The sequence below is a fragment of the Acomys russatus genome, chromosome 14, assembly GCF_903995435.1.
Source record: "Acomys russatus chromosome 14, mAcoRus1.1, whole genome shotgun sequence".
Lineage (NCBI taxonomy): Eukaryota > Metazoa > Chordata > Mammalia > Rodentia > Muridae > Acomys > Acomys russatus.
In genome coordinates this window covers 57,093,282-57,118,738 of record NC_067150.1, presented here as the reverse complement: position 1 = coordinate 57,118,738, position 25,457 = coordinate 57,093,282, and the positions used below count along the sequence as shown (strand labels likewise).

The window sequence follows — 25,457 nt, the reverse complement described above, 5'->3', positions numbered from 1 at the left end:
GACTCCAGGACAGCCAAGGCTACTCAGAGAAACCCTGTCTCAAAGAACAAAACAAAACAAAAACCCAAAAAACAAAAAAACAACAACAAAAGAATGAGTTTAGAAGCCAGGTGTTGGTGTCGCACATCTTTAATCCTAGCATTTGGAGGCAGAGACAGGTGGATCTCTGAGTTCAAGGTCAGCCTGGTCTAAAGAGTGAGTTCCGAGACAGCCAGGGCTACATAGGGAAACCCTGTCTCAGAGAAAGAAAGAACGGAAGGAAGAGAGAGAGAGGGAGAGGGAGAGGGAGAGATTGGGATTGGGTTTAAGGCACTTGTTACCAAGCCTAAGAAACTGAGTCTGATCCCCAGAGCCACTGGGTAAAAGAAGAGAACCAGCTCCCAAAAGCTTTTCTCTGACCTCCATTTGCATGTACATATATGCTTATGTACTTAAGTAAATAAATAAATGTCTGTACAAAAAAAGGGTTGTAGATGTGGGTCAGTGGTTAAGAGCCCTTGCTGTACTTCTAGATGATCCAAGATAGGATCCCAGAACAAATGTCATATGGCTCAGAACCGTCTGTTGGATCTGACACATTCTTTTGGGCCCTGAGAACATATGTGGCATATACGTACAGACATATGCATAGTGTCTAGGGTCTCATCAAATATCCCTGCCTAACTTGGAACTCACTATGTAGACTAGGCTGGCCTTGAACTCACAGATATCCACCTGCTTCTGCATCTCAAGTGCTGGGGTTAATGGTTTATGCCACCACACCTGGCCCCTGACAGCATAACCAACTCTTGCAAGTTGCCCTCAAACCTCCATACAAATGCCATGCTTCATATGTACCCTCTCTGCAAATAAATAAATGTAATGAGTTAATTATAAGCAAAGAGCTATAGAAGTAAAAAAAAAAAAAAAAAAAAGACAGTTCTAAGTCTGCATTACAGCGATCAGGTGGCAAGTAGGTGTTGAGAGAAATGACTAATGATGGTGATGACAGGAAAGGTTAGGGGAACTTTAGGGGAAAGGCATTGTGGGAGAAGTACTGCTAACAACAACAACAAAGCCTTCTTGATGAGGTATCTCTTTTAGGTAGGTTTTTTGGACCAATTAGATGATTTGTTGTATATTGTGAGATCTTCAAAGAAACTGGATTTTAGATTTCTCCTGTTGGATTTGTATTTGTTTAAGGGTGGAGGGAAGATCCTGGTATACTCCTCACAGAGGAAGACTTTGGATAGCAGCCACAGGCAAAAAACCTTCCCCTCAAGAAGTCTCAGAACTCCAGGCTACCTATCATCTTCTTCGTGGGAAAGGTAACGCGTGCATATATCCTTGGTTTTCAGTCGTTTTTGTGGAGAGAAGTCCTAAGTGCTCATCTTCTATTTCCTTCTTCCTTTGGCTTTTTCTTTATTAACAGACTTCAGAATTGTACATTTGTTTGTTTTTTTTAATATGTTCTTTTTTATGATTTGTTTATTTATTATGTATACAGTACCTGCCTGCATGTACACTTACCCACCAGAAGAGGGCACCAGATCACATTACAGATGGTTGTGAGCCACCATGTGGATTGCTGGGAATTGAATTTAGGACCTCTGGAAGAGCAGACAGTGCTCTTAACCTCTGAGCCATCTCTCCAGCCCTGTACATTTATTAGTTTGATTTTGAGATAAGGTCTCTCAGGATAGCCCAGCTGCCTTGGAACTCATTATGGAGTTGAGGCTAACCTCAAACTCAAGGCTTTTTTTTTTTTTTTTGCCTCAGCTGCGCCCCCAAATGATAGGATAAGAGGTATGAGCCTCTGCACTCAGCTTATTAGTGTGTTGAATAAGCATTAATTTCTCTAAGCAAGGTTGAGTATGTTGAGACCTACCTTTAATCCCAGCCCTTGGGATATAGAAGCAGGTAGATTCTTCTAAGCTTGAGGCCCTCCTGGTCCTCATAATGAGTTCTAGGCTAGCCTGAACTACATAGTGAGACCCTGTGTCAAAAATTATGAGTTTTGGGTCTGGAGAGATAGCTCAGAAGTTAAAAGCACTATCTGTTCTTCCAAAGGTCATGAGTTCAATTCCCAGCAACCATATGGTAGTTTATAACCTTCTGTAATGAGATCTGGTGCCCTCTTCTGGTGTGCAGGCACACATGCAGGCAGAATGCTGTGTACATATATATATATATATATATATATATATATATATATATATATATATATATATATATACACATATATATATATATATGTATATATATATGTATATATATATGTATATATATATATATATATGTATATATATGTATATATATATGTGTGTATATATATATGTACATATATATATGTACATATATATATATATATATATTTTTTTTTAATTATGAGTTTCGTCTGCTTGCTGTGTGGGCACTATGTGTGTGCAGTGCCCGTGGAGGCCAGAAGGGGGTGTTGGATTCCCTGGAGCTAAGCATTACAGATGGTTGTGAGCTACCATGTGGGTGGTAGGAAATAAATCAGTAAAAGCAACCAGTGCTCTTAACTGCTGTACCATCTCTTCAGCCCTTAACGGGACATTGTTATTTTATTATTTGATTTATGACAGGGTCTTCTGTGTACCCGTGTTGGCCTAGAACTTGATATGTAGTACAGGCCTGGACACACATAGACCCACCTCCTTCTGCATTTTATGTGGGATTAAAGGCTTGTGCCACCATATCCAGCCAACCAACTAATCTTAATTGTGTAACATGAGAAAATCGTCATCTAATTATTGTGGAGGTAAATGACTACTAAATTCTGGGATCTCTAAATGGGAAAAGTAAGAAAAAAGCCCATACGTAGGAATCATTAAAGCTATGGCTCAGGGGTTACAAGCACTTGTTCTTGGAGAAAACTCAGCCTCAGTCCCCGTGCTGGGCAGCTCACAAGTGCCTGTAACTCTAGTTCCAAAGGGATCTGGTACCTCTGGCTGAAATAGGCACCTGCATTCATGTACACATACCGAGATACGTACATACATATAATTAAAAGTAATAAAAATAATTTTTAGGGAGAGAAGGCTCAGAGGTTAAGAGCCCTGACTGCTCTTCCAAAGGTCCTGAGTTCAATTCCCAGCAACCACGTGGTGGCTCACAACCATTTATAATGAGATCTGGTGTCCTCTTCTGCCCTGCAGGCATACATGCAGACAGAACACTGTGTACATAATAAATATTTTTAAAAATTTTTTTTATTAAAAAAAAACATTTAACCCTTGGTTTCCTCTTAGTCTGGCCCATACAATTGTCAAGACAAAGGGAAAGATATATAACCATTTTAGAAAGTATCTTAGAAACCAAACTGATGCAATCACTAGGAGCCGTTTCTGAATTGGCATGGGTGACGCACACCTTTAATCCAAGGCCTGGGGAGGCAGAGGCAGGCAGACCTCTGCGTTAGAGGCCAGGCTGGCCTATAAAGCTAGCTCTAGGACAGACAGGTTTACACAGGGAAACCATGTCTCAAAAAACAAAACAAAAATCCCACGTTTCTATTTCTTTTTGTTTGATATGACTGGCTTCATGTTGTGCCATAACATTTATTCTTCTATTTGTTTTATCACGTTTTGTCTTTTTCTTAACACCTGTAGCTACTTTTCTTTCTTCTTTTTTATTTTTATTTTTATTTTTCCTTTTTCTTTCTTCCCCTTAAAATGCTGTACCTCTTGTTCTAGTTTTATTTCTCTGGCTGTGATCAAGTTTCCCAACCCAAACCAACTTAGAAGAGGAAGGGTTTCTTTTATCTCAAAATTCCAGGTTTCAGTTCATTATTTTAGAGGAGTCACTGTGGCAGGAGCCTGAAGCAAGTCCTCCCGTCACATCCACAGCCGGGCTCAGCGGGCTCCCCTCAGTTTCCCCACCCTCACACATTCAGGACTCCTCTTAGAGGACACTGCTGCTGCTGCCTTGCGTTGGGTCTTCCTGTATTAGTCAGTTTATCCTGACACCGCCGACCGCACACATTCCCACAGGCCAAGCTGCTGCTGACCGTCTCTCGTTGACACTTCCTGCGTGATTGTACGTTGTTCTCAGAGTTAAAGCATCACAACACCAAAGTCTAATCTGACCCAGCTGTGAGTACATTAGAACTAATTTGTTTGGAATTAATTTATAGATTCCTTGAACCTTGATGGTAAATGGAAGGTTTTCCACAGTAAATCACTGGCTGGGTTTTCGCTACAGTACAAGCAGTTGTGCCATATTAAAAACTTCACTGTTTCCCTTTGCTTCTACAAATAGATGATGGAAAATGTTATGTGTTCAAAATTGAAAGCAGATTCCCACAAAGACATTTATCCAGTCCTTTTGTTGTTTTCTATTCAGATGTGGAGTTTCCAAATGACTATCCATCAGGTTGTCTTCTGGGCTGTGTGGACCTAGTTGATTGCTTGTCCCAGAAACAATTTCAGGAGCAGGTGAGTGTTGAGTTCCCAGCAGACGCTTGCTGGCTGTTGTAGTAGGTTCTAGAGCCTCATAGCACACTAAAGGCAGTAAGCTGCTACTAAATAATTAGACATGAGGAAAAAGGACTCAGCCTGGCTTCAAACGCACAGTCCTGCCTCCTCTGCCTCCAAGGAGAGTCTTTTGTGTTGTGTACTCCTGTGTTGTGTTTTGAGCCAAGTCCCAGAATCTGATTGTCCTCCGGCCTCTGTCTCTTGCGTGCCTAAGTCACAGGCGTGTAACCCTTTCCTCCAGCTCCAGGAGAATACTTTAATAAATGTTCATTGGAGGGAGAATAGAAATAGGTCAGAAATGGAAGCAGTTGGAGATGGCTTGGCTTCTGGTATATGGGGAAGCAGTACAGCTACATTCCTGGGGCGGGGGAGTTGTCATCACAGTCCAGGGAAGGAAGTGTAAGGTCTTCATCAAACTGGCTTTTTAGGTTGGGCTTGATGGTGCACACCTCTCCGTTAGCTGTAGGCCACCTTGGTCTAACGTAGTAAGTTCCCGGCCTATCAGGGCTAGGTAGTGAGGCTCTATCTCAAAAACAAAAACAAAGCAGAAGAAAAATGTTTGCTTTTTTTTTTAAGTGAAGAAACCCTAAAATAACTGCTTTTTGTTTTGATTGGATGGTGGTTGTACATAACGTGTTTTGATTGGATGGTGGGTGTACATAACGTGTTTTGGCTTGTTCTGAAGCATTACTTCCAGACCATGAACTCAAGATAAGCAAGTGTGTTTGACTTTGGTTTTATTTGTGCCATGTTAGGGGGTATGTGTCAACAAGTGAACATATATATGTATTAAATTTTTAAAAAATTTCTAAGCATTAAATTGACATGACTCAAGCATGCTTTTAAACAGTAGGGGGAGCCAAAGAGCTTTATCTTCATTAGCAAATGCCTCAAATGTAGAGTATGTTTGGGACTGGCATTACTCCAAAATAGCTAAGTTCATCCTTGAAGCAGAAAAAGTCCCACAGACAGTAGTTTTACTATTCTTTGAGCAGTTAGTTTAAGCATTAGGGCTTCTACTACTGTGCATGAAAATGTGCCTCAACTTAATTTTGCTCACTCAATTCATTTTTCCAGATGTGCCTTTTTTTTCTTGTTATGTTGGATGAATCCAGGGCTTCATGCACTAGTCAGATTCTCCAACACTGAGCTATATCCCAGCATCTTGAGGCCTTCTCCTTCTCCTCTTCTTCTTCCTCCTCCTCCTCTTCCCCCTCCTCTTCTTCCTCCTCCTTCTCCTTTCCCTCTTCCTCCTTCCCTCCTCCTCCTCCTCTTTTTTTTTTTCAAGACAGGGTCTTACTATGTAGCTCTGGCTGTCCTGAAACTTTTTATGTAGACCCAGCTGGCCTCTGCCTTCTGAGTGCTGGGATTAAAGTCATATGCCATTACACCTGGGTCCCAAGTGGTTTTTGTTTTAATTTGCTCTTTCTAGCGGCCTAACCCCATCAATGTTTCCCTTGCAGATTTTTTTTTTTTTAGTTTTTCAGGGTTTCTCTGTATAGCCTTGGCCATCCTGGACTCACTCTGTAGACCAGGCTAGCCTCGAACTCACAGCGATCCATCTGCCTCTGCCTCCCGAGTGCTGGGGTTAAAGGCGTGCGCCACCACGCCCGGTTTAGCCAGTTCTTATGCTCCTAGATTTATTTATTTTTTTCTTCTTTAATTTTTTTGTCAGTTTGTTTTTATTTTGGCTTGGTTGTCTTTGGGTTTGATTTTGAGACAGGGTATTACCATATAGCCCAGGGTGGTGTTGAAACTTTACAGTTTCAGAGGACTCTGTGGGAAGACATGGCAGGTAGTGTCTAGTTCTTGGTGGTGGGAGCCTGCACCTGCTGCTTCTCACAGCAGATTAAGAAGCAGAGAGAGAAGAACCACAGTTAGGGCCATAGCCCTCAGAGGCCCACCTTCAGTGACCCGTCTTCGCCATCCAGGCCTCCACAACCTCCCTAGAGAGCAGCTGGGGACCACGTGACCAAACACAGGAGCCTGGAGAAGGGACAATTTTAAATTCAAACCATAACATTGAAAACTCAGGAGGCAGAGGCAGGTGGATCGCTGTGAGTTCGAGGCCAGCCTGGTCTACAAAGGGAATCCAGGACAGCCAAGGCTACACAGAGAAACCTTGTATCGAAAAACCAGGAAGAAAGAAAGAAAGGAAGAAAGAAAGAGAGAAAGAGAGAAAGCAAGCAAGCTAATTACCAACTCTTGTTTTCTCAGGGATGCTCTTCCTTTAGGTCTCCTTGAGCTGGATTTTGCTGTGTGTTATGTGCTGAGGATTGCTAAGATCAGTGTATAGAAACACCAGAATCCTCCCACGTGTTCCATCATGGAGGTCCTGGCAACTCTCCTTGTGCATTGCCCTTCAGTATGCCATGGACTGGTGACATCTCATGCCCTTTTCTCATGGTCATCAGCTTTTATGTGCCTTTTTTTCATTACTTTGAGTGTGGGTGTGTTTGAGAGTATCACATGAATATGTTCAGAGTAGATACCTAATCGTGTATGTTTTTATTTGAGACAGGCCCTCACTATGTATCTCTGGCTGCCCTGGAATACTCTGTAGCCTTGAATTGACAGAAATCTGCCTGTTTCCCTCTGCCTTCCCCCACTCTCCCCAAGGACTTGGCTGTACCATCATTCCCTGCCTTGTTTGTTTGTTTTTTAAGTGAATTTTAAATTTATTAATTTTTTATTTATTAAATTTTATTATTCAGATTATATCCTAATTGTTATCCCTCATTTGTATCCTCCCACTCTCCCCTCCCTCTTTCACCCTATTCCCCTTCCTTATACCTGTGACAGGAGGGAACCTCCTCCCCCACCGTATGATCACAGCCTATCCAGGTCTATTCGGATAGCCTGCTTCCCCTTCCTCTGAGTGCCATCAGGCCTCCCCACCAAGAGGAAGTGGTCGAATAGGGTGCACCAGAGTTCATGTCAGAGTCAGTCTCCATTCTCCACACAACTGTGGAGAATGTGCTATCCATTGGCTAGATCTGGATAGGGGGTCTAGGTTTACTGCATGCATTATCCTTGGTTGATACTTGTTTTTTAAATTATGTGTGTGTGTGCGCGCACGCATGGGTGCATGTCAGTGTGAGTTATGCGGCCAGATGTGTTAGAGTTCCCAGGAGTTGAAGTTATAGGCAGCTGTGAGCCACATAACTTGGGAGCTAGGAGTCCAACTTAAGCCCTCTGGAAGAGCATGAAGCTCTTTTAACCATTGAGCCATCTCTCCACTCCAGTGGATCTTGTCATTTTAAAAAATGGTACCTGTGGCTGGAGAGATGGCTCAGAGGTTAAGAGCACTGGCTGTTCTTCCAAAGGTCCTGAGTTCAATTCCCAGCAACGACATGGTGGCTCATGACCGTCTGTAAGAGGATCTAATGCCGTCTTGTGGTCTGCAGGTGTACATGCAGGCAAGTACTGTATACATAATAAATAAGTATTTAAAAAAATAATGGTACCTGTCTTTTGCCCCTACCCATCTCAACTCCCAGTAGAAGATCCGGGATGGCAGGTGCATCTGTGTTTGGCTTCACATGAATTCTGGGGCTTTAAATTCAGGTCCCCATGCTTTAGCAGCAAGCACTTTACCATTGAGTCATCTCAGTGTTTGTTAGATTCATGGCACTGTGGATTAACCCAGGGCCTTGCTCATTCTAGGCAAGTGCTCTACCACTCTTAGCCTAATCTTTGTTTCTAAATAAATGAGTTGGAAAAAAAAAATAAATGAGTTGGTATTTTTGGGAAGCAGCCTTCTCCCAGGATTTCACAAAGTACTTCATGTAGATGTTCCTGAAATTAGTGCACATCTGGGAAACATGTTTGGAATAGACAAATTTGTTTATGATAGCTTCTCAGAGCCTTTAATAGGAAGTGTGAGTTAAGGCTCCAAGAGGCAGACAATAGAAGACAGTGTTCCTACACATCCTCCTCCCTGGAGCAGGGTTAGTAATCAAACCCAGGGCCTTGTACATACAAGGCAGGTGCTCCACCACTCAGTTACCTCCCTATCCCCATATACACAGCCTTTGCTGTGTATATACTACAGAGCTGTAGTCCTAGCATGCACAATTTAGGGTGTATGAGTTAGGCTTTCCTTTATCCTCTAAGTTCAGCTTATGGAGCAACAACCATCCAGGAAACAGTTTCTACTCTGTGTCTTCAGCATCTCAACCTGTGTTCTTTTTGTTTTCCAAGACAGGGTTTCTCTGTGTGGCCCTGGCTGTCCTGGACTTGCTTTGTAGACCAGTCTGGCCTGGAACTCATGGAGATCCACCTGGCTCTGCCTCCCTGAGTGCTGGGATTAAAGATGTGCCCACCACCCCCAGCTTCAACCAGTATTCCTATCAACCAGCTGGGGCACGTTTTCCTTGAAAAACTGTGGAGTTAATAACCTTTATGTCAGCTGAAACTAACTTCCACGTGACTCGGACAGAGTCTTCAGCATTCTGTTGCTAGCATTTTCCTTACCCAAAGAAACTTGGTAATTTATGTCTGACCTCACCTTGTTTGCCTGTCTTTGGCATAGTGTGATCGTTTAGTTCTCTAAAAAGAATAAGAAAAAAAAATTTTGCTTCACAGTACTTTTAAAGTCAAGTACACTACACTCTAAGTGGCTTTTTAAAAAGTATATGCTGTACAGGCTTAAGAACTTGTCTTCCTTTTATCTTTTAAGGCCAGTTTAGCCAGCATGGCTAATTTGTGCCTGGAAAAAAAAAGAATTAACTTTCCTCTCAGTAATGGCAGGGGATGAACCCAAACAGGGAAGGAATGTATAGAAAGGGCTGCAGGCTGACAGGGAGAAAGGTAGATGAGAGCCATCTCCTCAGAGCACCTCCTGTATTCCCCTGGAAGGAGCCTCTGCTGTCTGCCAGCGTTTTATCTGCCAGCAGCAGATGTAAGCTCTCGAAAACAGCAGGGAGGATGTTGACTGCAACAATGCACCAAGGCTGTGGTTTGTAGCCTCAATAGTCAGGCAGTTAAAACTTTTTTTTTTTTTTTAACAAAGACATTTTGATTGCCAAATCCATAACCATTAGCAGCTGTGGTTGGGAGCAGTTCTCCAGACCTAACAAGGTTTCAGCCATGGAGTTGGTGGCCTTTGTTTTTACAGGTCTCGTTGTTTGTGCTATTTATAGCTCTGCCTTCAGAAGAAATTCAGATTTGTCTGAAATCTCCAAGGTTATTGATTATTCTATTTTTTCCCAGTGGAATCCATTCCTCTTGTGCCAGCTTTCTGGCCGTCTAGTTGATGTGAAGGCTTTTGTAACAGACCAGATTCTATCCTCAAGGAGTTATGCTGAAACAATTCTGATGGGTCCCTTCATCTAGTAATTGACACCAATAGTAGACTTGTAGTCCTTTTAGAGAGAAGAGTATGACTTCTTTAAGAGTATCTGAGCAAGCTGGGCATGGTGGCGCATGCCTTTAATCCCAGCACTCAGCACTCAAAGAAGCCAGCCTGGTCTACAGAGCTAGTTCCAGGATAGCCAGAACTACACAGAGAAACCCTGTTCTGAAAAGCCAAACCCAAACCAAACAACCAATCCAAACAAAACCAAACAAAAGCCCCAACAACAAAAAGACCATCTAAGCAGCACAGATGTCAGGAAGACTGCAGCTGTCACTTGTGTGGAAATTATCAGCTTCTGTCACTGGTGGGTCTTCTGAATCTGAGAGGGAAGGCACTCGAACATGAAGGAAATAATGCTCAACATTCAAACCTGGAACTCACTATGTAAACCAGGTTGGCCTTGCACTCCAAAAGAGTGCCTACCTCCAAGAGAGGTAGGCAGCTACCTCTAACTAACTGCCAAGTGCTGGTATTAAAGACATGTACTTCATAACCAGCAGTGCTACTTTTGTAAAGTGTTTACTTTTATTTTATGTACATTGGTGTTTTCTGTGCATTTGTTTTGTTTTGGTTTTTTTTATGATTTTTTGAGACAGGGTTTCTCTGTGTAGCCTTGACTGTCCCGGACTCACTCTGTAGACCAGGCTGGCCTCGAACTCACAGCAATCCGCCTGTCTCTGCCTCCCGAGTACTGGGATTAAAGGCATGCGCCACCACGCCCGGCTTTGTGTGCATTTTATGTCTGTGTGAATGTGTCACAATTGGAACTGGCATTACAGACAGTTATGAGTTACTCTGTGGGTGCTGAGGATGGAGCCAGGGTCCTTTGGAAGAATAGCTACTGTACTCTTAACTGCTGAGCTACCTCTCCAGCTACTTTTTTTTAATGTTCTGTGTAATAAATTCTCTGTATATGTATGCACTGCTTGGTACCTGTGGAGGCTAAAAGAGGCCATCAAATCCCCTGGTACTAGAGTTACAGAGGGTTGTGAGCCACCATGTGGGTACTGGGAATGGGGATTAAAAAAAAAAAGAAAGAACGAAAGAAAGAAAGAAAGAGAAAAAAGATGGGTAGTTGTCACCCATCAGTAAATATTTGGTTGTCTAGTATAAGCCGATGTAGAGACTAATGGAAACAAGATAAACCAGCCCTAGGTTCTGCCCTTGGGTATCTGAGAGGCCAGTAGATAGGTGTGTTAACCATCAAAAAGTAAAGATAGGTGTGATTTCTGTTTTAATCCTGTGGTGCTAGGATTAAACCCAAAGCGTAAGCATGTTGTACAAGTGCTGTACCACTGAACACATTCCCTGCCCAAAATAACTTTTGGGGTTTTTGTTTTGTTTGTTTTTGTTTTTTTAGGTTTTTCAAGACAGGATTTCTCTGTGTAGCCTTGGCTGTCCTAGACTCACTTTGTAGACCAGGCTGGCCTCGAACTCACAGAGACCCACCTGCCTTTGCCTTCCAGGTGCTGGGATTAAAGGTGTGCACTAGCACACCTGGCATTGGCACATCCTTTTTTTTTTTTAAACACAGGGTTTCTCTATGTAGCCCTAATTGACCTGGACTTGCTTTGTAGACCAGGCTAGTCTCGAACCCACAGAGATCCGCCTACCTCTGCCTCCCAAGTGCTGGGATTAAAGGTGTGCACATACTTTTAATCCCAGCATTTGAGAGGCAAAAATAGGTAGATTTTAATAAGTTCAAGGCCATGGACCATACTGGTTTGCAAAGCAAGCTCTATGCCATTCAGCCATACCCATTGAGATCATGTGTCAAACACAAGACAAGGCGCTGGAGCGATGGCTCAGTGGTGAAGAGCACTGGCTCTTCCTGAGGACTTGGGTTTAGCTCCCAGCCCTATCACATGGTGGTGCACAGAGCCTCCTGGGCAGGGGGGTTCTAATGTCTCCTCTTTCAGTGGCCTCTGTCTGCAGTGGTGCACTGGCATACATGCAGACAAAACAGCCATACACATAAAAGAAAACAAAGTAAACAACAAAACATTCCAAAGTATCATTACCCTACTTTCAAATATGAGGGAACCTGAAACTTAGAGTAACATAAAATGTTGGACAAAAGATGTTAAAATTGAGATTTTGCTGTTGAAATCTTCTTGGTTGGTCGAAAAGCATATTCCAAAGTAAGGAGATAACGGAATCAAAGGCCCCGGTGGGAAGGTAGGGTCTGTGTGGTTCATGTGGCAACCACCCTATTGGGCAAAGCGTGTGAGTGAAGAGCAGCAAATAAGGGTGGGAGCAGGTTATGGTCAAACGGTAGGTCGCCCAGCACGGGAGCACGCAGACCGAAGGCCTGTTTCTCTGGTGAGCTGGGAAGCGTGCAGGGTGTTTCCAAAGTTTTTATGAAGCAATAGGTGATAAGAACCCTGCCTGAGGAAAACTCACTGAACGCAATGTGAAAGATGGACTGGAGAGATTCTGAAGGTGGCGAGACCGTTGTAGTCTAGGGTAAGAACAGATAACGCTTTGTTTCATGATAACACCAGCAGATTGGACAAAGGAGGATGGAGCTCCAGAGCGAGCTCCAGGACAGCCAAGGCTACACAGAGGAACCTTGTCCTGAGAGACCAGCAGCAAGCCAAGGCTCAGGGACCATGAGCTGCTGGACCTCGAGGGATTTGTGGCCTCACTCAGGTTCTTGCAATCTGTTCAAGACATCTTGGTTTGTCTAGATAGTCTTTTGTGTTATCCAAGTGACAATTATTTTTCATATTTTATTATGAGGATATTATGTCAGCATATTGTGTATAAATACTAATGAAACAAAAAGAGAAAAGAATTAAGTATTAATCATCATATGACAGGCAGTGGGATGAAGGCTACAGATCAGTTTTAAGATAATGTTTTAGCACTTGGGAGGCAGAGGCAGGGGAATCATTGTGAGTTCAAGGCCAGCCAAGGTTACACAGAGAAACCCTGTCTTGAAAAAAAGAGATGTTTTATTCCTTCAGGATGTTAGGTTAGTTGCTTGCTTGGATTTTCCCTCCTTACGCATGGTAAGCACTTGCTCTTTAGTGTGGACCATCAGTTTCTTATCCTGGTGCCTCCACTTTCAAATGTTGGGATTGTAGGCATTTACTTCCATGCCTGGCCTTGCTGTGTTGCTCAGGCTATTTCTGGGTTAGCTTCTAGAGTTTGGGATTATGTGCCCATACCACCATCCCTGGTTTCTTGAGTTGCTTTGAAGGAAAATGTAATTGAGAACTACTTTTAAAACTATCTTTTATTTATTCTTTGATACTTTCATACATATATGAAGTACATCTTGCCAGGTGGTGGTGGCCCACACCTTTAATCCCAGCACTCAGGAGGCAGAGGGAGGTGGATCTCTGAGTTCGAGGCCATGCTGGTCTACAGAGCAAGTTCCAGGACAACCGGGTCTACACAGAGAAATGCTGTCTCAGGAAAAAAAAAAAAAAAAGATCTTGTTGTACTTATCAGAGTGCACAGCTGCTGTCAGGGTGCTGTCCTTCTTATGCCTCCTGGGCCTGGCCACCGTCTTTGTCAGACACTCAGCTCTCTGTACACCTCACCTCAGTCTTGGAGTCAGTTTTCAGTTAACAGGATTTCAGGGCCTGATTTCATGTATTATCTAGTCACGTCTGTGCCCCACCTAGTGAAGTTTAAACCCAGAAAACCTGCAGCAAATATATGTTCTTGTCAGTGAATTGTTTCTTAACGGTTTGCTTTTGCTGTTTGTCCTCAAGAGACATGTAAGAGATTTGTAAGTCTGGGGGCTGGAGAGATGACTGCTCTTTCAGAGGTCCTGAGTTCAATTCCCAGCAACCACATGGTGGTTCACAACCATCTATAATGGGATCTGATGCCCTCTTCTGGTCTGCAGGTGTACATGCAGATAGGGCATTCATATATAATACATTAATAAATCTTAAAAAGAAAAAGATTAATAAGTCATGGGCTAGAGCTGTATAGTTCAATGATAGTGCTTGGCCAACACGCACAGTGCCTTTCTTCAGGTACCACCACACCATACACACAGGCGTGGACACACACACACACACACACACACACACACACACACAGTGCTGTGTGTGTGTGTGTGTGTATATATATATATATATATATAAAATTCACCTGGGGATCTGTTGGTAAGAGTGACATAGTTAAGGAGTTATTGATCATTTTACTACAGGACTAAGTGAGGGCTTTCAGAGTTGGGCAAAAATTTTTATTTGGCTCTAAATCAGTAGTAGTTGCCAAGAAGTACCAACCTTTTTTCTTCCTGTTATGAAAATGACAAAAGAATTGTTTTCTAAATGACTAGTGAACAGTTTCCCTTGAGAGGAGAAGAAATAGCTGTTGGCAGTTAATTACCTGTTATGTTAGAAGCTATGAACGTTATGAGGCATGAAAGAGAGGTAGGCCCACCGCCACGGCTCCTCAGGCTGAACTCACGATGGAAGTCACTTTAGACTGAAACAAAGCACCTGCCAGAGAGTTTGGCCAAACTTGGATCGTTCCTTGATTATAAAGTTCATATTTCTATTTATTATGCTCTATCAGTGACCCTTAGCATCTTCACTAAGCTGGATGTGACATCACAGCTTATTTGTGTCCTTCATTTCCCTAGTTAATTTATTCCTGCTGAGCCTGCTGCATTTTTATCTTTGTAAATCTCTGACCAAAGATACAAACCCTTCTTTTTTTCCCCTCTACAGTTCTGGGCATTGAACCAAGGGTCTTGTGCGTGCCAAGGAGTCACCTCTGAGCTGTATCCCCAGAACTGTTTATTCTTTTATTTTGACACAGTCTCAGTAAGTTGCCCAGGCTTGTGATTTTCTGCCCTAACCTGCCCAGTAGGTGGGATCAGAGGCCCACATGACCAGGGCCAACTAGACCCATTACTGTGTGTGTAATGTGGTTCTTAGTGTCCAGATCTCAAGGGCAAGGCTTATATTCTAGGGGAGATACAAGGCTCATCCAATGGACTTCTCTTTAGTGTATGGGATGAGGTACAGTAATCTCTCCCTAGTGAATAGGCCTCCGTCTGTGTACTTCATTTCTGTTTCCTGTGATGTCGGGTCCCAGCCCGCGGGAAAAATTGAATCAGGTTTCACCTGAAAGAGGGAGTGGGCATTGAAAGTAGGATACAGAGGCATGAGAAATAATGAATCAAGTCAGGAAATTTCTGATCAAGATTCCCTTTAATGCGGACGAGTAAGACTTTATATAGTAAGGTCAATAGGATCTATTCTGATCCCTCCCTAGCTCCTTGCTCCCAAGGCAAGAAGAACACAATAGCCTGAATAGCTCTCTGTAAGAACATCCTTAACCTTCCAGGTGCTTCTCAGTAGGGATTTGATTTCCCTACTTCTTTCAAAGGTAAATAGTCCAAGGATGGCCTGGAACACAAAGACCTCCTCTGGCAGAGCTCAGCAGCTGGAATGTCACAGCATGCAGCCTAAGCAGGAGATTTCTGACATGGCAGAATTTGGCATGGCTTCCCACACTGTGAATACTCGGAAGCCCAGTGGAAGTGCTGGTAAAGGGCCCATGACCCACTACAGGGGCAATGCCAACGGTATTCAACAAATATTCATTGATTGCCTGGTCATAGCAGAGGGAGAGGCAGAGGACATCTGGGACCTTCCTCTGTCATTCTCCTCGTTTTGACAGAGGCTCCCACTGAACCTGAAGCTTTCCACACTCAGGCTCTGTTTGTTTCACAGAAAATGCTCTTAGCCACTGAGCAATTTCCCAGCCCCTCAGGGGTGGGGTGTGGAAAATGTCTGCCCTTTTGAAGCTTTTATCTTAGTAAAGGGAAACAAAAAATATAAATAATTTATATGTTATCAGATCATTGTAAGTACTATGGGAAAAGATAAAGTAAGGAAAGTGCTAAATTTATAGGGTAGTTGGTGCTGTGATATCTTTGTTTTAATTGTTTATTTTCACTGGTGCTGGTTATTGAACCAGGGCCTGTGTGCATACTTGGCAAGCACTTTACTACTGGTTTTTAAATAGTGGGGTAGGGAGAGATTTCTGCAGAATTGACATTGAGCAAAGTCCTGAAGGAAGAATAAGACACAGATATAATGAGGCTTAACAACATTCTGGGAAGCCAGGTATAGCAGCAAACGCAGCTTCTAACACTGGGTGACAACCCCTCTGTATAGGGTTACGAAAGTGAATGTGGCGTTCAGAGAAATTTAGCAATAGTAAAAGGTTTCTGAACATACAAAAATCCACTAAAAATCAAATGACTATAGCTGTTTGTGGCAGACCCCATCCATGCTGTATCAATAAGTTCACAAGAGCCTTTGTCCACAATCTGCAGCACTGTGCTTGCCACACAGCACAAACTGACCAACGCTGCCTGAATCTTCTTGACTCAGACTGTTCTTTTCTGAATTGTAGTGATTTTATTACACATACAAAGTTTTCTTGTATTATAAAACCCTTTAATTGTGGAAAAGAAAAACCTTTGTTTCCCATGGTGGGAAACAAGGCAGTGGTGGTGCACGCCTTTAATCCCAGCACTTGGGAGGCAGAGGCAGGCGCATCGCTGTGAGTTCAAGGCCAGCCTGGTCTACAAAGCAAGTCCAGACAGCCAAGGCTACACAGAGTAATCCTGCCTCGAGAAACCAAAAAAAAAAAAAAAAAAAAAAACCTTTGTTTTCTACGGTCATTCCTCAGCACATAAATATGAAATTAGTCTATCTTTGGGTTGGAGTGTTAAGTGTTGATTTGAGTTGCTCTCTTGAGTTTTCTAGAACATTAGAGATCTATGTGTTCATGTCTGTGTGAATATGTTATGTGTGTGCAGGTGCCTACAGAGGCCAGAAGAGGGGCATCAGATCCCCTGGAGCTGGAGTTACAGGCAGTTGAGCTGCCTGATGAAGGTGATGGGACCTGAATCCTAGTCCTCTGAAGGAGTAGGACGTATTCTTAATCCTGAACCCCTAACCTTAGTTTTTAAACTTTTATTTTTATTGTGGTAAACCTTATGTAAGAAACTTTCATTTTAAGCATATTTATATGTTATAGTTCAGTAACCTTAAGTATATTCATAAGCGTATGTGGTCATCAGCTCCAGAACTTTTCTCTGTATGGCCCTGGCTGTTCTGGAACTCACACTATAGACATGGCTGGCCTCAAACTCCCAGAAATCCACCTGCCTCTGTGTCCCAAGTGCTGGGATTAAATGTATGCACCACCACCATCACAACCATGTAGCTCCTTTCCCGTTATTCTAACTGCAGACTGTGGTGCACCTGTTAAGTCATTACTCACTCCTCTTCCTTCTCAGTCCCTGGTGAAACCTCTATTTTACTTTTTTGGAGACAGGTCTTACTATGTAGTTCTGGCTGTCCTGGAACTCATTCTGTAGATGGCCAGAAACTCACAGAAATCTATCTGCCTCTGCCTCTCAAGTACTGGGATTAAATTACATCTAGCTTCTTATTTTAATTTATTAAAATGTTTTTGTTTATTTTTTAATTTTATGTTTATGTGTATTTTAATTTAATGTGTATGTTCAATATGCATGAGTGTATGTATGTATATCACATAGGTATAGGAGCCATGGAGGTCAAAAGAGGGTGTTGGATACCCTGGAACTGGAGTTACAGGCAGTTATGGTCTGCCTTATGGGTTTGGCTGGGAGCCAAACCTGGATCCTACCTGTCCAGCCACTTCTCTCCTCTCCTCTCCCCTCCTCTTCCCTTCCCTTCCCTTTTCTTTCTTTCTTTCTTTTTTTTTTTTTTTTTTTTTTTGGGGGGGGGGGTTGATTTTTTGAGACAGGGTTTCTCTGTGTAGCCTCGGCTGTCCTGGACTCACTTTGTAGACCAGGTTGGCCTCGAATTCACAGAGATCCACCTGCCTCTGCCTCCCAAGTGCTGGGATTAAAGGCATGCACCAAAACTGCCCAGCCTCCCCTTCCCCTCCCCTCCCCTCCCCTCCCCTTCCCCTCCCCTCCCCTCCCCTTCCCTTCTTCCCTTCCTTTCCTCTCCCCTTTCCTTTGCTTCCCATCTCTTTGCTTCCCCTCTCCTCTCCCTTCCTTGCTCCTCCCTCCCTTCCTATGTGTCCTCCTACATGCACAAGCAAGTAGGTCATGGTATAAGGGTGGAAGTTTTAGAAGTTATCTTTTAGAGATCAGATAGCATCTAGTATCTTTGCTACTTTTTGTTGTCCATGTTTTTAGGCAGCCCTTATCCTAGAATTCTCTATGTAAATTAAGTAGGCCTAGAACTCCTGCAGATTCACCTGCCTCTGCCTCTAAGTGCTGGGAATAAAGGCCTGCACCGCCACACCCAGCTTCTCTGCCTTTGTGTGAGTTTGCTTGTCAGTGCCTTTACCCTCTTAGCCAGGTAACTGTCTTTTGTTCTTTCAATCTGTGTGAATTTGCCTATTCTAAGTACCTTATTTACATAGAATCATGCAGTTCTGTTGTTGCCTGTTGAGTCCTGTGAGCTGGAGAGTATTATCATCAGACTTGAGGGAAAGTCTGGGCTGTTCCTTGATCTCTTTAAAATGACACATTTCCTAGTAAGTGAAGACTTTCATGGGACATGCCCCTTGGGCTAGTGTCCGGATATAAGTGAGTATATACCATTTGAGTCTTTCTGCTTCTGGGTTAACTCATTCATTATGATCATTTCTAGTTCAATCCATTTGTCTACAAATTCCCTGTTTTTAATAGCTGAGTAGTATTCCATAGTGTAAATGTACCACAGTTTCTTTATCCAATATTCTACTGAGGGACACTTAGGCTGTTTCCATGTTCTGGCTATTATGAATAAGGCCACTATGAATATGGTTGAGCATATGTCCCTGTTGTGTGCTGGAGCTTCTTCTGGGTATATTCCAAGGAGTGGAATAGCTGGGTCTTGAGGAAGCCCTAATCCCAGTTTTCTGAGCTAGCACCAGATAGATTTCCAAAGTGGTTATACTAGTTTGCATTCCTATTGGGACTTTAGGTGAGAGAAGCATGGGAAAATGGGGAAATAGAAGGATCCAGAGGGTCCTAGAAACCTACAAGAAGAATATTATGATGGGCAGATCTGGGCCCAGCGGTCCTGCTCAAACTATGGTCCCAGCCAAGAACTATACGTGTAGTAAACATTGAACCCCTGCCCAGATCTAGCCAAGGGACCGGACACTCTCCACAGCTGAGTGAAGAGTGGAGACTGACTTTCACATGAACTCTGGTGCCCCATATTTGACCACGTCCCCTTGATGGGGAGGCCTGGGAGCACTCAGAGGAAGATAGCAGGCTACCAAGAAGAGACCCTATGAGCATATACAGGAGAGATACCCTATGAGCATATACAGGGGAAGGAGGTCCCCCTCAGTCAGAGTCATAGGGAAGAGGAGTAGGGGGAAAGCAGAAGGGAGGGAGGAATGGGAGGATACAAGGGATGGGATAACTATTGAGATGTAATATGAATGAATTAAAATAAAATGACAGATTTGTCCCAACTATACTGAATTTTTTATCTTTCAGTTCCCGGATATCAGTCAAGAGTCTGATTCTCCATTTGTTTTCATCTGCAAAAACCCCCAGGAAATGGTTGTCAAGTTTCCTATTAAAGGAAATCCTAAAATCTGTAAGTCACCATCTTTAATAATCTCAGTTTCTCTTGCATCTTACTTGTCTAAATTTGAAAAACAAAAAAGCCACCATTCTTCTGTGTTCAGGGTCATCCTTAGTGTTGGAAGATAATTATGTTTATCAATAATATTAATCTCATATTTATTATAGTTTGACTTTTCCAAAGTGTACCTTGGCATGACAGCAAATTGCTCTGAACTTTCCATACAGGTTCTTATCACATTAAATGTAATTTGTCAGTCAACTAGGCATGATGCTGCAAGTCTAAAAATCTCAGCACTTGAAAGACAGAGACAGGAAGATTATAAGTTTGAAAATAGCCTGTACTATATAATGAAACTCCGTCTCAAAACAAACCACTACAGGCTGTAGAGATGGCTCAGAGGTCAAGAGGACTGGCTGTTCTTCTAAAGGTCCTGAGTTCAATTCCCAGCAACCACATGATGGCTCATAGCTCTCTATAATGAGATCTGGTGCCCTCTTCTGTCATGCAGGTATATATTCAGGCAGAACAATATATACATAATAAATAAATAAATCTTTAAAAAACCAAAACACAAGCCAGGCGTGGTGGCGCACACCTTTAATCCCAGCACTTGGAATGGATCTCTGTGAGTTTTAGGCCAGCCTGGTCTACAAAGCGATTCCAGGACAGCCAAGGTTACACAGAGAAACCCTGTCTTGAAAAACCAAACCAACTAACCAAACAAACAAAAAAACCCCAAAACACAAGCAGCCAGTGGTAACACACACCTTTAATCCCAGCACTCGGGAGGCAGAGGCAGGAGGACTTCTGTGAGTTCGAGGCCAACCTGGTCTACAAAGGGAGTCCAGGATAACCAAGGCTACACAGAGAAACCCTGTCTGGGGTGGAGAATGGGAGAAGGGCCAGGTGTGGTGGCATACACCTTTAATCCCAGCAGGGAGGCAGAGCCAGGTGGATCTCAGTAAGTTTGAGGCCAGCTTGGTCTACAAAGTGAGTGTAGGACAGCCAAGGCTCTACAGAGTAACCCTGTCTTGAAAACAAACAAACAAACAAACAAAAAAAAAGAAAGAAAGAAAGAAAGAAAGAAAGAAAGAAAAAATATCATTGAAACACAGAGAACTAAACTTGAACTCCAGCCCTCCTGCTTCTACCTCCAAACTGCTAAGATTACAGGCATATGCCATAATGCCCAGGTTAGAATCCACATCTCAGAAGGAGTAGGCTCCAGGCCATAGAGGTGGCTCAGCTGGTAAGGGTGCTGGCTTACAAGGCTGAAAGCCACAAGTTCAGTGTACATTTGGTAGAAGGAAAGACTGGAGGCTTGTAAGATGTACCATGACTACTTGTGCATAGTGTTACATGGGCCTGCACACATCATATATACATACATACAATGTAAAATAGAAGATAAAGCTTAAAGTGGCTGTACTGTCTGTATCTTAAAGAAAGTTTCTTGCTTTATCAACCCTGTTGGCTTAAGAGTTGCTGCTCCTAACAGTCATTTGGCTAGATGTCACAGATATGAAAAGGTCTTGGATTGTTTTGTTGGGTTTTTGTTTTTGCTTGTTTGTTGATGTTTTTATTTGATTTATTTATTTATTTCGGATTTTCAAGACAGAGTTCTGTGTAGCCTTGGCTGTACTGGACTCACTATGTAGACCAGGCTGGCCTCAAACTCACAAGATTTGCCTGCCTCTGCCTCCAGGGTGCTAGGGTTAAAGGAATATACCATCACACCCAGCTTTTGTTGGTTTTTGTTGGTGGTGGTTTTTGTTTGGTTTGGTTTTTAAAGACAGGGTTTCTCTGTGTAGTCTCTGCTATCCTGGACTGGCTTTGTAGACCATGTTGTCCTTGAACTCAAAGAGATCCACTTGCCTCTGCCTCTAGAATGCTAGGATTACAGGTGTGCACCACCATCCCTGGATCAGGTCCTAGATTGTTAGGAATTCACAGATTGCTGACACTAGTCTGGCTTTCTTTAATCCCTCCAAGAGCTGTGATCAAAGGCTTGTCACAGCACACCTGGCTGAGTTAAGAGCTTTTACAGAGATTTTGTTCCCAGCACTCCATCTCAAAGCTGTCTGTAACTGTAGTTCCAGGTGATCTGACACTTCCTTTTGGACTCTGTAGTCACTAGGCATACACGTGGTGCACATATGTACACACCAGCAAAAGCATTCACATAAAATAAAGGTAATCTGGGCTGGAGAGGTGGCTCAGAGGTTAAGAGCACTGATGGCTCACAACCATCTATAATGTGATCTGAAGTCTCTTCTGGCCTGCAGGTGTACATGCAGGCAGAACACTGTGTATATAGTAAATAAATAAATCTTACAAAAATAGAAGTAATCTTTAAAAAACAGTAACAAAGATTATTCATAAAGCATTTACATTGTGTTAAGTATTACAATCTATAGAGAATTTACTTTACACAGGTGGGCGTAGAATGTTTACCAGCCTCACACTATTTCATATAAGGGACTCACTTAACATCTATGGAGTCTGATGTTTGTGAGGATCTTAGAGCTAAAATCACTGCAAATAGAGATACTTTGTGTCAGTCAATTGATTAAATGACCAAGTGCATATAAAATGTTTAACTTGGTACCTGGCCTAGAGAAAGCACGTTAGCTATGATTGCAACAGCTCTGTGAGTTAATAGGTTTCCCTCCTTTTGATTTTTGCAGTTGCATAATTAGGGTTAAGGACGTTGTGAAGATTTAGATTTTCAAAATCTATTTATTTATTTGTTTGTTTTAAGTCTACAGCACCCAGTATTCCCAGGCAGTCTCCCATCCAAGTACTAACCAGGGCTGACCCTGCATAGCTTCCAAGATCAGACTAGATTGAGCGAGTTCAGGATGATATGGCTCTTTAGGTTTGTGCTTTTTGAGATAGGGTCTCTGGCATCTTTCTGTGCAGTCTAGGCTGACCTCAGGGTGCTTTTGTGTAACCTAGACTGACCTTGAACTGCTCCTCTGCCTCACTCCAGAGAGTTAGGATTATGGGTGTGAGACACCACACCCAACTCACAAAATCATGGCACTGAAAAGGTCTTTATTAGTGTATGGTCCATTTTCTTATTTTAGTTGAAAAAAAAAATTGAGGATAGAAATGATTAGGTGCTGGCACACGCCTTTAATCCCAGCACTCGGGAGGCAGAGGTAGGCGGATCGCTGTGAGTTCGAGGCCAGCCTGGTCTACAAAGTGAGTCCAGGATGGCCAAGGCTACACAGAGAAACCCTGTCTCGAAAAAAAGAAAAAAAGAAAAAGAAAAACAAAACAAAAAGAAAGGAACAACAGGTGCCATCCTCATGGTTCCGGCTAGAGGAGATCTGAGGACCAAGCCTAAGCCAGGAGTCTCCATGCTGAGAAGTGGGTATCTGCAGCCTTCAGAGGATCCCAACTTCTCACGCCTTGGTCCAAAAAGCTAGACACAGACTTGATACTTACTCCTATGTCAGCACTACCACCTTTTATCTGCTGGTGTGTGCCACTTAGTAGTCTCTGTAATATTAAGGATTTAAATTTTGTATTATTTGCCTTTTGTGTGTGTGCTTGTTTGTGTTGTTTTTGAAACAAGGTCTCATATAATCCAGGTTGGCCTTTAATTCACTGTAGAGCTGAGTCAGTCCTCGAACTGGCCTGTCTGTTTCCACCTCCTGTTTAATTTATTTGATGAAAGTGTTTATTGACCACCTACCAATTGAGTCACTTCAGTGCAGTGAGGGAGACAATAGAAAATTTGTCTTGAAATCGGGCTCTCCGCCAGCTTGCTGTCACATTCACATTCTGAGCTAGGCAGCCCATGGGATGAAAGAACTCCTGAACCACTGGGAATGCCCGTAGTCTAAGACTCAGATTAAAATCACCAGTGTTGTGACCATGATAGACAGCATTTGCGTAGCACAGAACGAGGTATGTTGCTGTTTGAGAAGCAGGTGCAGCCCTGAGAAGCCAGGGAAAGAGGCCTAAAGGAAACTGAGTGCTAAGGCTGTTTCCTCCCAGTCTCCTTGCACAGTGCAGAATGTGCATTCTTATCTTAATTGGACAAATGAGGCTGTTGAAATCCAGAGAGGCCGAATGACTTGTCCAGTTCACACAGGTATTAACTGGCTTCTAGTGAGTGTTCTCTCTGTCACATCGGATTGCTCAACAAGTGAAAGGAAAAACATCTGAGTGGTAGTGCTTCTGGGTGTGTGCTCACAGTATACCAGGCTGCCCTGTGCCCAGGAGCTTTTATTTTATATTTTTAGTGCTAAAACTAAAATGAAGTATTTTCTATTTTTAGTTAGCAGCAACAGCATCAGTGTTGACTTAAATGACGCTTTTTGTAGGAGAGGAGAAATTTGCTAGCTTTTTCCTCAGACCAAACAAACAGGAACTCTAAAAATTTTCTTCATGAAATAGATGCTTTCAAAGGCTGTTAGACAGAACTAAGCTGCATAGTGGTAGCTCAAGGAGTCAGTTCAAAGATCACATCATTGTTTTGTTTGTTTTTTAAAGTATGTACAGGTCGGACAGGCTAAGAACTTGCTATGTAGACGAACCCGCTCTCAAATAATACAGGATCCTCCTACCTCTGCCTCAGAGTACAGCTGACAGCATAAGCCAGACAGTGAGCTGAGGCTGCTTATTTTCTAAGTTTAACATTTAGAAGAGCCATATAACCTATGATCTTTAGCCCTTTTAGCTGGTGATAGGGACCTTTTGTCAGGGAAGCATTTATATGGGTTCTGCTGCACTGTTGCAGGTCACTCCCCCTATTAAGCACAAGGCAATAGAAGGGGGAGTTGAACTGCCTCTCTCACTGTGAGGGAGAGCCATGCTTTGTACTCAGCTAGTTAACAGGTCAGTGGAGTGGTTTCCTGCTGTGTGAAGTGTACTTCTTAACAGCCTGCCCCCATTCTTTCTTCTCTTGTTTTCTTCTCTGTTTATCTACATGTCTGTATTCTTCAGAAAAACATATCTTAGTATCAAACTACAAAATTAGAAATACTAGCTACTTAAATTCTTTAGATAAATATTTGTGTGTGTGTGTGTGTGTGTGTGTGTGTGTGTGTGTGTGTGTGTGTGTGTATAGTATTTTTTCTTAGAATATAAGACTCTGAAGTTTGGAAAGGTCCAGAATCCTGAAGCAAGATAACCGAATGTGACAGGAACACAGTAACCAGAAGACCTAGCAGGCCAGGAAAGATTTGCAATGCAAATATAAAAATAAATAATGAGTGAGATTTCTTTTTTCTCTTACAGGGAAACTGGATTCCAAGATCCATCAAGGAGCAAAGAAGGGGTTAATGAAGCAGAATAAAGCTGTCTGACCCAGGAAAAAAGGAACTATACACATAGTGGAGTCTTGTGTACTAAATTGCTATCCGCTGGTCCTTTGGGACTGAAGCAGTAGAAAGCTAAAGGCTTGGCACCAGGCTTCAGTCTCTGAGAATTTAAACTCTTACAGAATCTGTATATTTTTATTAAAGGGTGGGATTCTTTATGTAGTGGATCAAAAATCTTTGAATACATTATTTATAAAAACTCATTTTAAAAATCCTAGGTCTATGACATTTTTCTCAGAACCAAATCTAAAATAGCTGGAAATTATTTTTCTCTGTGAGATTTGTATTTGTAATTAGGAAAATCTTAATATAGATTAACAATTTCATGAGACTTTTTACATTTAATTTTTTCTCAAAATTATAGAAAAGAGAATATTAGGATGTTTGAGGAATTTTTGTTTAATATAAGCCTGTGATGAAATGAAAATGTTCTTTCCAAATGTTCTGCTTTTGACATTTTGAGGCCCTGTCTCATACTGTGACCCAGTCTTGCCTGGAAATTACAACAGTCTTCCTGCCTAAGCCTCTCAAGTGCCTGTTCACAAACCCAGACCACCTCACTCAGCTTCTAACCCATCTACCCAGTATCTCTCAGAGTAAAAAGCCAGGATTACTATTATTAGCAGATTATTATTATTGTTGTTGTTGTTGTTAGCAGATTATTATTATTGTTGTTGTTGTTACTGTTGGAAAAGATGACATGAAG

General features: G+C 42.5%; 1 protein-coding gene across 1 annotated transcript in view; it reads left to right on the top strand.

Moving 5' to 3' along the window:
- Positions 1–25,183, top strand: part of Trip4 (thyroid hormone receptor interactor 4) — a 49,488-nt gene extending 24,305 nt beyond the window's left edge. Inside the window, exons 10-13 of the mRNA XM_051156689.1 lie at positions 1,183–1,307; positions 4,348–4,439; positions 19,322–19,424; positions 24,669–25,183. Coding sequence (XP_051012646.1) covers positions 1,183–1,307; positions 4,348–4,439; positions 19,322–19,424; positions 24,669–24,736 — 388 coding nt within the window. The 3' untranslated portion in view covers positions 24,737–25,183. The remainder of the gene's footprint in view (positions 1–1,182; positions 1,308–4,347; positions 4,440–19,321; positions 19,425–24,668) is intronic.
- The last annotated feature ends 274 nt before the right edge of the window (positions 25,184–25,457 follow it).